Source organism: Rhinoderma darwinii, chromosome 1 (assembly GCF_050947455.1).
Source record: "Rhinoderma darwinii isolate aRhiDar2 chromosome 1, aRhiDar2.hap1, whole genome shotgun sequence".
In the NCBI taxonomy this organism is placed as follows: Eukaryota; Metazoa; Chordata; class Amphibia; order Anura; family Rhinodermatidae; genus Rhinoderma; species Rhinoderma darwinii.
Genome location: NC_134687.1, coordinates 169,554,193 through 169,566,508, shown reverse-complemented (window position 1 = coordinate 169,566,508; position 12,316 = coordinate 169,554,193). Strand labels below are relative to the sequence as shown.

The window sequence follows — 12,316 nt, the reverse complement described above, 5'->3', positions numbered from 1 at the left end:
CATGCAGCCGTCCTGTTCCACAGTGGCCACCAGGGTGCGCTCGCGAGCTCAGTCCAGACTTAAGCAGCCAAAGCGCACACAGGTGTGAGATTGAGCTGATTGCTCCCAGAGCACCCTGGACTATAATAAGGGTTCTGCCCCTTCCTGCCTTGCCTGAGCTTTGTTGTCATTACCCTAGTCTGTCTATGCAAATGGTCTCCTAAGTGATTTCCAGTTCCCAGTGTTTCCCGTTCCTGTTACCTGTAACCTGTATCCCGTGATATCCTGGTCAAGTGCCGTATTGAGTCAGAGCCATGCTGCGCCGAGTACCACACCTGTCCTGCTTCACCATGCCTGGAGCCTGCCTGCTGCCTTGTCCCAGCCGATCCTGTCTTGCTACTGTCTGAGCTATCACAGGTACACCTATACAAACTATAGACTGTGACCTGTGTCCTGTTGGCCAGATGCCATACCATCAAGGCGGTACGGCCCAGTGGGTCCACGTACCCCAACGTGACATTTACCAAGTCAATGTGTATATAGTCCAAGCACAATGGTACCTGTAGTAGTTCAGAATGTAGCAACAGCTAGGCTCAGATGGGACCTTGGCAAAAGACACCAGGCGGGAACACTGGGAATAGAATAACACTGGGGACCATTTGCAAGATTAACACGGGTAAACACAACAACGCTCAGGCAATGATTGAAAGGGCAGAGCCACTTTTATAGTCCAGGGTGATCATGGACTCATTAGAGATTATTTCATGTGCGCGCATTGGCCCTACGGGACCCAGTGAAGCAAGGCAGAAGTGAGTGCTGGCGTCTCCTAGGAAGGAGATGCCGACCAGCACTTGCAGAGTCATGGCCGCGGCTGTCGAGGGGTGAGTAGGAACAACGGTCCATGGTCATGGTCGTTACAGTATCCACCCTCTTACACCCCCTCTTCTTAGGACCAGAGAGAGAGAGAAACTTCCTAATGAGGGTAGGGGCATTAAGGTTCTCTTCTGGCTCCCAGGACTTCTCCTCTGGACCAAACCCCTTCCAATCCACTAAATAAAAAGTTCTTCCTCCTACTTTTTTGAAGTCCAGGATCTCCTTAACCTCGAGCACGTCAAATGAATCCGCTGGGAGCCACTGCGGGACCACGAGTCATACTATAGCGGTTCAGGACCACAGACTTCAGGAGGGACACATGAAAGGAGTTGGAGATTCTGAGGGTAGGAAGCAGCCAAAGTTTATAGGAGACAGGGTTTATTTGTTGTAGTATCTCAAAGGATCCGAGGAACCTGGGAGGAAACTTGTAGGAAGGCACCTTTAGATGGATTTTCCTAAAGGACTTTGGTACCCGGGAGATACTGAGGCGGCTCTCTTCTCCTAGTATCTGCCTTTTGCTTCATGCGATCTACTGTCTGCAGAAGAGAGGACCGGGTTTGCTGCCAAACCTGTAGAAAGTGTCAGCTGCGGGTACCTGGGATGTAGCTGGACAAGGAAGAGGGATTCGTGGATGTTGGCAATACACAATGTAGAATGGTGTAGAAGCAGTGGACTCACTTGTGTGATTGTTGTATGAGAACTCGGCCCATGGAAGAAGCTGTACCCAGTCATCTCATCATGTCACGTGGAGATGAAGTGGAGAAGATAATTCTCCATGATTTGGTTAATCCTATCGACCTGGCGATTGGACTGGGGATGGTAGGCTAAAGAAAAGTCCAACTTCACTTCTAGGAGTTTACAGAGAGCTCTCCAGAATTTCGAGGTGAACTGAAGCCCCTGATTAGACACGATATGAAAAGGCAAGATATGTAAGCGGAAGATTTGTTGGATGAAGAGGTTAGCCAGTCGAGAAGCAGAAGGTAGGCCGGTCAGCGGAACAAAATGAGCCATCTTAGAGAACCTGTCCACCACCACCCAGACTGTATTGCATCCGGCAGAGGAAGGGAGGTCTGTGACAAAGTCCATTGCTATATGCTGCCAGGCAGAGGTTGGAGCAGACCTGCAGGCTTGGAGTGAGCAACTTTGTTGGAAGCACCCACAGAGCAGGACGAGACAAAGTCCACAATATCTTATGACGGGCAATCGGGTATTACGAGCACCAGCGTGCCCAGCCAGTTTGGAGCTATGCCCCCAGCGAAGGATTCTCCCAGGAGGGATGTCTCTAACTTGCAGAGAATTAGCAAAAAACAATACAGGACAGATCAATGATAATTTGCGGAGACTCCACGGTGTCCTCTGTTTCGTCTGACCTGGACAGGGCATCGGCCCTCAGATTTATGTCAGCAGGACGGTAGTGGAACTGGAAATGGAACCGGGTGAAAAGCAGCGACCACCTGGCTTGACGGGGGTTCTGCCGTTGGGCCAACTGGAGATAGGTGAGGTTCTTGTGGTCGGTATATATCAGGATGGGGTGAGCTGCGCCCTCTAGTAGATGTCTCCACTCCTCCAGAGCCAATTTGGACAGTAACTCCCGATCCCCAATAGAGTAATTTCGCTCTGCGGGAGAAAAATGTCTAGAATAATAGCTACATACCACTGCCTTCCCTTTGGAACCCCTCTGGAACAGAAGTGCACCTGCACAAACAGAGGAGGTATCCACCTCCAACGAAAACTGACGAGATACACTACCATTCAAAAGTTTGGGGTCACCCAGACAATTTTGTGTTTTCCATGAAAACTCACACTTATATTTATCAAATGAGTTGCAAAATGCCTAGAAAATATAGTCAAGACATTGACAAGGTTAGAAATAATGATTTTTATTTGAAATAATAATTTTCTCCTTCAAACTTTCGTCAAAGAATGCTCCATTTGCAGCAATTACAGCATTGCAGACCTTTGACATTCTAGCTGTTAATTTGCTGAGGTAATCAGGAGAAATTTCACCCCATGCTTCCAGAAGCCCCTCCCACAAGTTGGATTGGCTTGATGGGCACTTCTTGCGTACCATACGGTCAAGCTGCTCCCACAACAGCTCTATGGGGTTGAGATCTGGTGACTGCGCTGGCCACTCCATTACAGATAGAATACCAGCTGCCTGCTTCTTCCCTAAATAGTTCTTGCATAATTTGGAGGTGTGCTTTGGGTCATTGTCCTATTGTAGGATGAAATTGGATCCAATCAAGCGCTGTCCACAGGGTAAGGCATGGCGTTGCAAAATGGAGTGATAGCCTTCCTTATTCAAAATCCCTTTTACCTTGTACAAATCTCCCACTTTACCAGCACCAAAGCAACCCCAGACCATCACATTACCTCCACCATGCTTGACAGATGGCGTCAGGCACTCTTCCAGCATCTTTTCAGTTTTTCTGCGTCTCACAAATGCTCTTCTGTGTGATCCAAACACCTCAAACTTCGATTTGTCTGTCCATAAAACTTTTTTTCCAATCTTCCTCTGTCCAATGTCTGTGTGCTTTTGCCCATATTAATCTTTTCCTTTTATTAGCCAGTCTCAGATATGGCTTTTTCTTTGCCACTCTGCCCCGAAGGCCAGCATCCCGGAGTCGCCTCTTCACTGTAGACGTTGACACTGGCGTTTTGCGGGTACTATTTAATGAAGCTGCCAGTTGAGGACCTGTGAGGCATCTATTTCTCAAACTAGAGACTCTAATGTACTTGTCTTGTTGCTCAGTTGTGCAGCGGGGCCTCCCACTTCTCTTTCTACTCTGGTTAGAGCCTGTTTGTGCTGTCCTCTGAAGGGTGTGATACACACCGTTGTAGGAAATCTTCAGTTTCTTGGCAATTTCTCGCATGGAATAGCCTTTATTTCTAAGAACAAGAATAGACTGTCAAGTTTCACATGAAAGCTCTCTTTTTCTAGCCATTTTGAGAGTTTAATCGAACCCACAAATGTAATGCTCCAGATTCTCAACTAGCTCAAAGGAAGGTCAGTTTTATAGCTCCTCTAAACAGCAAAACTGTTTACAGCGGTGCTAACATAATTGCACAAGGGTTTTCAAGTGTTTTCTAATCATCCATTAGCCTTCTAACACAGTTAGCAAACAGAATGTACCATTAGAACACTGGAGTGATGGTTGCTGGAAATGGGCCTGTATACACCTATGTAGATATTGCATTATAAACCAGACGTTTGCAGCTAGAATAGTCATTTAGCACATTAACAATGTATAGAGTGTATTTCTGATTAATTTAATGTTATCTTCATTGAAAAAACTGTGCTTTTCTTGCAAAAATAAGGAAATTTCTAAGTGACCCTAAACTTTTGAACGGTAGTGTATATGTACTGAGCTTGGTTCTGGGGATGTATATATGTACTGAGCTTTGTTCTGGTGCTGTATATATATATATATACTGAGCTTGGTTCTGGAGTTATATATATATGTACTGAGCTTGGTTCTGGCTTTGTGTATATGTACTGAGCATTGTTCTGGGGATGTATATATGTACTGAGCTTTGTTCTAGTGCTGTATATATGTACTGAGCTTGGTTCTGGTGCTGTATTTATGTACTGAGCTTGGTTCTGGTGTTGTATATATGTACTGAGCTTGGTTCTGGGGCTGTATATATGTCCTGAGCTTGGTTCTGGGTCTGTATATATTTACCCTCTCTTAAGGTAAAAGTATATGTTAAATCTACTTTTACCTTAAGAGAAGGTAAATATATACAGTAAAAACTAAACCCAAAAAACCATGGACGTAAAAATAAAAAAGTTATAAAGCACCTGACCACTTCAGTGTCTCAAGTATTCTGCTTTCTTTCTTCTATATGGCTCATTCTGCTTTTACAGCTAAATTAAAACCGTGCCAGATCTGTGACCGCCTAAACAGAAATCTGCAAATATATACGGTACAGCACCCTCGGAGTTCGGGGGGGGGGGGAACCTGAAAAAGTGCCTGGGGCTCATGGTACCCTTAATCTGCCCCTGCTTACCTATAAATGCTGTAAGCAGTGCAGAACTTTTACTGTCAGGTTTTCCTACAGATTACAGCAGATCACTTGGTGTCTCATCAAGAGACCATTGGTGCTTGTCAAGAGACCATTGGATCACTTTGCCAATGCAGACAACTAGAGATGAGAGAACTTATGAAAAGTTCGGTTCGGCTACTTCGCCGAATTTCACGAAAAAGTTAGATTCGGACCGAACTAGTTCTGACCGAGCCTGTAATTTCCGTGCGCCGAGCATGGTACTGTCCAGGGTGCTGAAAGAGTTAATGGGCTGCTCTAACTCTTTCAGCAACCTTGACAGTACCATGCTCGGCGCGCGGAAAGTACAATTTTAATGTAATAAAAAATAAAATAAATAAGTTCATACTTACATTCCTCCTGTCCGGCCTCCAGCGATGACGTTTCATCCATGTCGCCGCTGCAGCCAATCACAGGCTGTAGTGGCGGTCACGCACGTCAGGATGACGTCAGAAGGCCGGCCTCCAGGGATGACGCTTCATCCCACGTGACCGCCTCTGCAGCCAATCACAGGCTGCAGCGGCCTCTGCAGCCAATCACACGCTCCTCTCCTGAAATACTCTGTGCTGCCTTAAACTCTGTGGACAGGTCAGGATCCTGTTTCTTTTAAATGCTGCTGGGGAACCCGCTCGATCCACTATATAAGGCTGCGCTACAGTGCAGCATTTAAAAGAAACAGGATCCTGACCTGTCCACAGAGTTTAAGGCAGCACAGAGTATTTCAGGAGATGAGCGTGCAGATTCAGTGCTGCTGTGAACTCTGCTCTTACCATTACGTAGCTCTCAGTCTGTTACCTCTCCTCCACTCCTGTCCTCAATAACACCTTCACATGATTGGCAAGTCACCACCCCGCGCAAGATCCGCACGCTCATCTCCTGAAATACTCTGTGCTGCTGTGAACTCTGCTCTTACCATTAAGTGGTGACTTGCCAATCATGTGAAGGTGTTATTGAGGACAGGAGTGGAGGAGAGGTAACAGACTGAGCTACGTAATGGTAAGAGCAGAGTTCACAGCAGCACAGAGTATTTCAGGAGAGGAGCGTGCCGATTCTGTGCTGCTGTGAACTCTGCTCTTACCATTACGTAGCTCTCAGTCTGTTACCTCTCCTCCACTCCTGTCCTCAATAACACCTTCACATGATTGGCAAGTCACCACCCCGCGCAAGATCCGCACGCTCATCTCCTGAAATACTCTGTGCTGCTGTGAACTCTGCTCTTACCATTAAGTGGTGACTTGCCAATCACAGCAGCACTGAATCTGCACGCTCATCTCCTAAAATACTCTGTGCTGCCTTAAACTCTGTGGACAGGTCAGGATCCTGTTTCTTTTAAATGCTGCACTGTAGCGCAGCCTTATATAGTGGATCAAGCGGGTTCCCCAGCAGCATTTAAAAGAAACAGGATCCTGACCTGTCCACAGAGTTTAAGGCAGCACAGAGTATTTCAGGAGATGAGCACGGCCGGCCACGGACAGCCGGTCGTTTTTCCGAGCCGTGCTCCCATTATAAAGTATAGGAGCACGACCCGTAAAATAAAAAATTTAGAACATGTTCTATCTTTTTAATGGCACGGGCACCTTCCCGTGAGAAAACAGGAAGGTACCCGTGGCTAACAGAAGTCGATGGGCCCGCTATTTCGGGTCGTAATTACGACCCGTAATAACGGGTGTTTTTATGGTCGTGTGCATGAGGCCCCGTAATGACGGGTGGCACATGTGTGCACCCGTCATTACGGCAGCGTTGCTAGGCGACGTCAGTAAATAGTCACTGTCCAGGGTGCTGAAAGAGTTAACTGATCGGCAGTAACTGTTTCAGCACCCTGGACAGTGAATTCCGATCAGAATATAGAGTAACCTGTAAAAAAAAAAAGACGTTCATACTTACCGAGAACTTTGTGCTTCCTCCAGTCCGGTCTCCTGGCCGTTGCCTTGGTGACGCGTCCCTCTCGACATCCGGCCCGACATTCCTGGATGACGTTACAGCCCATGTGACCGCTGCAGCCAATCACATGCTGCCGCAGCCTCTGCAGCCAATCTCAAGCTGCAGAGGCCTCTGCAGCCAATCACAGGCTGCCGCGTCAGAAAAGAAGGTCGGACTGGGGGAAGAAGAGATACTCGTCACCAAGACAACGACCGGGTACGTATGAAATGCTTTTTATTTTATTTTTAATCAGCAGCCTCTTTTTTCTATCAGTGATTGATAGAGACAAGTGGCTGCCGATTTGTATAATATTTTTGACCGGGTTCGGTCAAAACGGGTTCGGCCGAACCCGGTGAAGTTCGGATTCGCTGCGAACCAAACTTTTCCCGATGTTCGGACCGAAACCGGGTTCGGTTGTCCCGGTTCGCTCATCTCTACAGACAACCCCTTTAAAAACTTTGCCTTTCATAAAAATCGTTCATACTTTCTTTCCTTCTCTTTGCACACATGCAAAACAGATAAACACTGTAGTGTAACATTTGTCAGCTTTTCAACTGGTAAATGATTAATTTCCCCACAATGAAACTTAGTGACACAGAAACGCCTCCGATTTTTAAGTATTGTGTGCAACTTTATTAATAAAGCACAAGCTTTAATAGATATTAATGTCTCATGAATGAATTTAATTGGCGTTAAATTCTTAATACCATAAAATGTATAAGACATCTCTTAATATACCATTAAAATACATTAGACATGTAGTGAACCTTTAAATCTGGTTTTAAATAAACTTGTAATATGTATTTCATTTCTAATTGACTTAAATTAGTAATTATGCTCTGCAATTATATCAAGGTATGTAAACGTGACAGTTTTAGGGTAGACAATAGATAAATTATTATGTTGAAGCTGAAATTACCAATAAACTAATTAGGCTTTTTTTCAAACACACATTTAATATTTCTTTAATGTTTGCCATTTATGTTTATTATCAACAGTAATCTACCAAAAGCTCCTTTTCTCATATCTTTCAACACTGCCTTCTTTTGGCTATCCCCTGAGTTTTTCTTGCAAATGGAAAAGTTGGAAACATTTTTAGAGTATTAACCCACTGAAAACTATCCAGACATTTCTGCAGTGAACATGTATTAGAAAACAGAGATATGAGGACTGTTTAGTTCAGGTCTCACATGGTAGAGTTGCTTAACCCGTTAGTGACCGCCAATACGCCACTTCACGGTGGCCACTAATGGGCTTTATTCTGATGCATACGCCTTTTCACGGCGCTGCATCAGGATAAATAAACAGTGTCAGGAGCAGTTAAATCTCCCTGCTCTAAGCTACCAGAGGTAGCTGAGGGCTAGGGGCATCCCTGCTCGAACGGATGAGATCGATATCAGTATCGATCCCACCCGTTTAACCCCTCAGATCCGGCGCTCAATAGCGAACGCTGCATCTGAGTTGTTTTGGAGAGAGGGAGTGAGCTCCCTCTTTCTCCCACCGACACCCGGCGATAATATAAGAAGTGTCTGTGTTTTCTATGACAGCCGAGGGCCTAATAAAGGCCCCTAGGTCTGCCTGTAGTGAATGCCTGCTAGGTCATGCCAGAGGCATGGCCTAGCAGATGCCTATCCGTTTTAAATGGACAGGCAGTAACACTGCAATACAAACGTATTGCAGTGTATTATAAAAGCGATCGGATGATTGCATATTAAAAGTTCCCTAGTGGGACTAGTAATAAAGTAAAAAAAAAGTTTAATAAAGTTAATTTAAAAAAAGTGAAAAAAAAATGAATAACCCACTTTTTCCCCTTACAAAATGCTTTACTATTAAAAAAACTAAATAAAGTAAAAAAGTCACACATATCTGGTATCGCCGCTTCCGTAACAACCCCAACTATAAAGCTATTATATTATTTAACCCGCACGGTGAACACCGTAAAAAATAAAATAAAAAAACAATGGAAAATTGGTGTTTTCTGTGAATCCTGCCTTAAAAAAATGTGATAAAAAGTCATCAAAAAAGTCGGTTAGGAAGTGTTGGAGCTTTTCTAAAAATGATGACGTTCCGACACGGCCCCATGTGACAGAGGGCTTTCTTCATGTGCTGTTTGTAAATATGACCGCAAGGGGCTGTCACATTGCCTATTGCTTGAGTCCCGAGCAGAGCATCAGATAGCGCTTTTGCTCGGGACTCCAGCACTGCTCCCGACATCCATATTTGGTCAATTCAGGGTTTTCCTATCGCTGGAGTTCCCGAGCAGAGCATCAGCTGATGATCTACCTGTGGACTCCAGCACTTCTGCCCACATCACTGTCACTGTCCATATATTGACAGTGACGTCGGCAGCAGTACTGGAGTCCCCGAGCAAAGCAACAGCTGATGCTCTGCCCGGGGACTCCAGCTATGCCCCCGACATCACTGTCTATATATGGTCAGTGACTTCAGGGGTTTCCTATCGCTGGAGTTCCCAAGCAGAGAATCAGCTGATGCTCTGCTCGGGAACTCCAGTCCTGCTGCCAACGTCATTGTCCATATATGGACAGTGACAGTGAAGTGCTGGAGTCCCCAGGCAGAGCATTAGCTGATGCTTTGCTCAGGGACTGCAGTACTGCTGCCGACCTCATTGTCCATATATATGGACAGTGACAGTGACAGAAGTGCTGGAGTCCCCAGGCAGAGCATCTGCTCGGGGACTCCAGTGATAGGAAAACCCTGAACTGACCAAATATGGACGTCGGGAGCAGTGCTGGAGTCCTGAGCAAAGCGCTAGCTGATGCTCTGCTTGGGACTCAAGCAATAGGCAATGTGACAGCCCATTGCGGTCCTGTTCATGAACAGCACATGAAGCAAGCCCTTGTCACGTGGGGCCTTGTCAGAGCGTCATCATTATTAGAAAAGCTCCAGCACTTCCGGGAACAATTCACAAAGTTTGAACTGCACCATTTAGTACAGAATTTTAAATTAAAGTTTATAAGTAATTTACTTCGTTTCACATAGATATATTATTGCAATGCAATTTTTGGTCCCCGGACAATCCATTTAAGCACCGAAAGCGGTTATTTTACTGCTGGGGTTATTTCACAAAGTCTATTATATAGAACCAATAGAGAAACTGCATGCTTAACCATAGGAATAAAAGTAAAATTAATTTTATTGAGATACATTAAAAGCCAAATACAAATAGTATAAAAAAGACACAGTACAAATCACATAAAAAACAATGGTGAGTATGCAGGGCAAAAAATCTGGTCGCAAACAAAAGCGGAAAGAAGTTTTCACAAAACACCAGACACGGTTAAATAAATGAAATCAGCAAATCAAAATAGATGAAGCAGTAAAGTGCATATAATATAGGATATGGGGTAAAAAAACTGGTATTCCTAAATAAATATAGAGGGATAAGTCAAAATTCAAGAGGGAAGTGCCCCAGACCAGTGACCATGCGTACCCGCCCAACCTAGTTCATTAGATGGTTTGATATCTACGTGCAAATATAAATGCAGAATTTATAATGCAATTAATTTTAGACAGGTGATTTTTCTGCATACCTAGAAGGTAGGTCCAACGTACCCCAGTACATATTAAAGAGGCTCTGTCACCAGATTTTGCAACCCCTATCTGCTATTGCAGCAGATAGGCGCTGCAATGTAGATTACAGTAACATTTTTATTTTTAAAAAACGAGCATTTTTGGCCAAGTTATGACCATTTTTGTATTTATGCAAATGAGGCTTGCAAAAGTACAACTGGGCGTGTTGAAAAGTAAAAGTACAACTGGGCGTGTATTATGTGCGTACATCGGGGCGTGTTTACTACTTTTACTAGCTGGGCGTTCTGATGAGAAGTATCATCCACTTCTCTTCAGAACGCCCAGCTTCTGGCAGTGCAGATCTGTGACGTCACTCACAGGTCCTGCATCGTGTCGGCACCAGAGGCTACAGTTGATTCTGCAGCAGCATCAGCGTTTGCAGGTAAGTAGCTACATTGACTTACCTGCAAACGCCGATGCTGCTGCAGAATCATCTGTAGCCTCTGGTGCCGATGTGTCCTCGCTCGTCTGACACGATGCAGGACCTGTGAGTGACGTCACAGCGTGATCTCTGGAGAACACGGCTGTGTCTGCACTGCCAGAAGCTGGGCGTTCTGAAGAGAAGTGGATGATACTTCTATACACAACGCCCAGCTAGTAAAAGTAGTAAACACGCCCCGATGTACGCACATAATACACGCCCAGTTGTACTTTTACTTTTCAACACGCCCAGTTGTACTTTTGCAAGCCTCATTTGCATAAATACGAAAATGGTCATAACTTGGCCAAAAATGCTCGTTTTTTAAAAATAAAAACGTTACTGTAATCTACATTGCAGCGCCTATCTGCTGCAATAGCAGATAGGGGTTGCAAAATCTGGTGACAGAGCCTCTTTAAATAAATAAATTAAACAATGCTTTTCGTAGGATTATAATGTCATAAATAGATATCAACAAATGCACTCTATATATTCCACACCTTCTTAATCTGGAAAGCTACATTATCACAAATAGTAAAGATCACATCAATTTGTAAGAAGCACGTAAATATTTTGCAACATTACATAAAGATCTACTGATGGAACATCCCACCCAAATATTTAAGGTATAATGTATATGTAGGAAAAACCCTTAAAATCTGTCCTGTGTTACTAGTTAACCCATTTAATATTCATAATATGAAAAGCTTCAGTGTTTCAGGGTAATGTTCGCTTGGAGACTCTATACATATCTCTCAACAATGCTTTCAAGGTAGAAAATTATGTGATTATATGTTTTACATTTATATTTTAAATCAATATATAAAAAAAAATCCTCACCAGTTTTCTGAGGTCCCACAACAAGAAATTTCGGTAGGCGATCACAGGTTTTTTCCTTTGACCAAATGTCTCGATGACGTTTGTCATCACAGGGATTCTATAAAATATATTTAAGAAATATTATCATATTTTTAAATATTGAATGAAAAATAACTTTTTGCAGTTGATTGCTTATTGCAATGATTTTTCAATAATATATTATGGGAACCAAATAAAAGGCAAAAGCAGAAAAAAGATAAAACTAGGCTATGATCACAACTGTGTTGTGGCTTCTGTTCATAACAAAGCCACAACACAGTGGTGGAACCGTTGTGCGACGGATTTTGTAAACACTCATTGACTTACAATAGGATCTACCAGGTTTCCGTCATGGTGTCTGTCGTTCTGACAGGGAGAAAAGCGCCGCAGGCTGCTCTATTCCTGCTGTCAAATGTGATAGAATTTGCAACGATACCCTAATGCAAATGTGAACATTTTTGTTATGTAATTAATGGGAGCACACCATAGACCTGTAGTTTTGTGATTGGTCAAATTATGATAGCTAGACGACTTGTCTAGCTATCACAAGTTGGCCCTTGTCAAAGTCCTTATTTCTGCCCATTTTTACAGCTTACAAAACATCAACTTCAAGAACTGACTGTTCACTTGCTG

The 12,316-nt window shown here is 44.0% G+C and overlaps 1 protein-coding gene across 1 annotated transcript in view; it reads right to left on the bottom strand.

The window, feature by feature from the left end:
- LOC142738186 (bifunctional heparan sulfate N-deacetylase/N-sulfotransferase 3-like) overlaps positions 1-12,316 on the bottom strand; it is a 365,924-nt gene that overhangs the window by 52,148 nt on the left and 301,460 nt on the right. Inside the window, exon 8 of the mRNA XM_075849744.1 lies at positions 11,666-11,762. Coding sequence (XP_075705859.1) covers positions 11,666-11,762 — 97 coding nt within the window. The remainder of the gene's footprint in view (positions 1-11,665; positions 11,763-12,316) is intronic.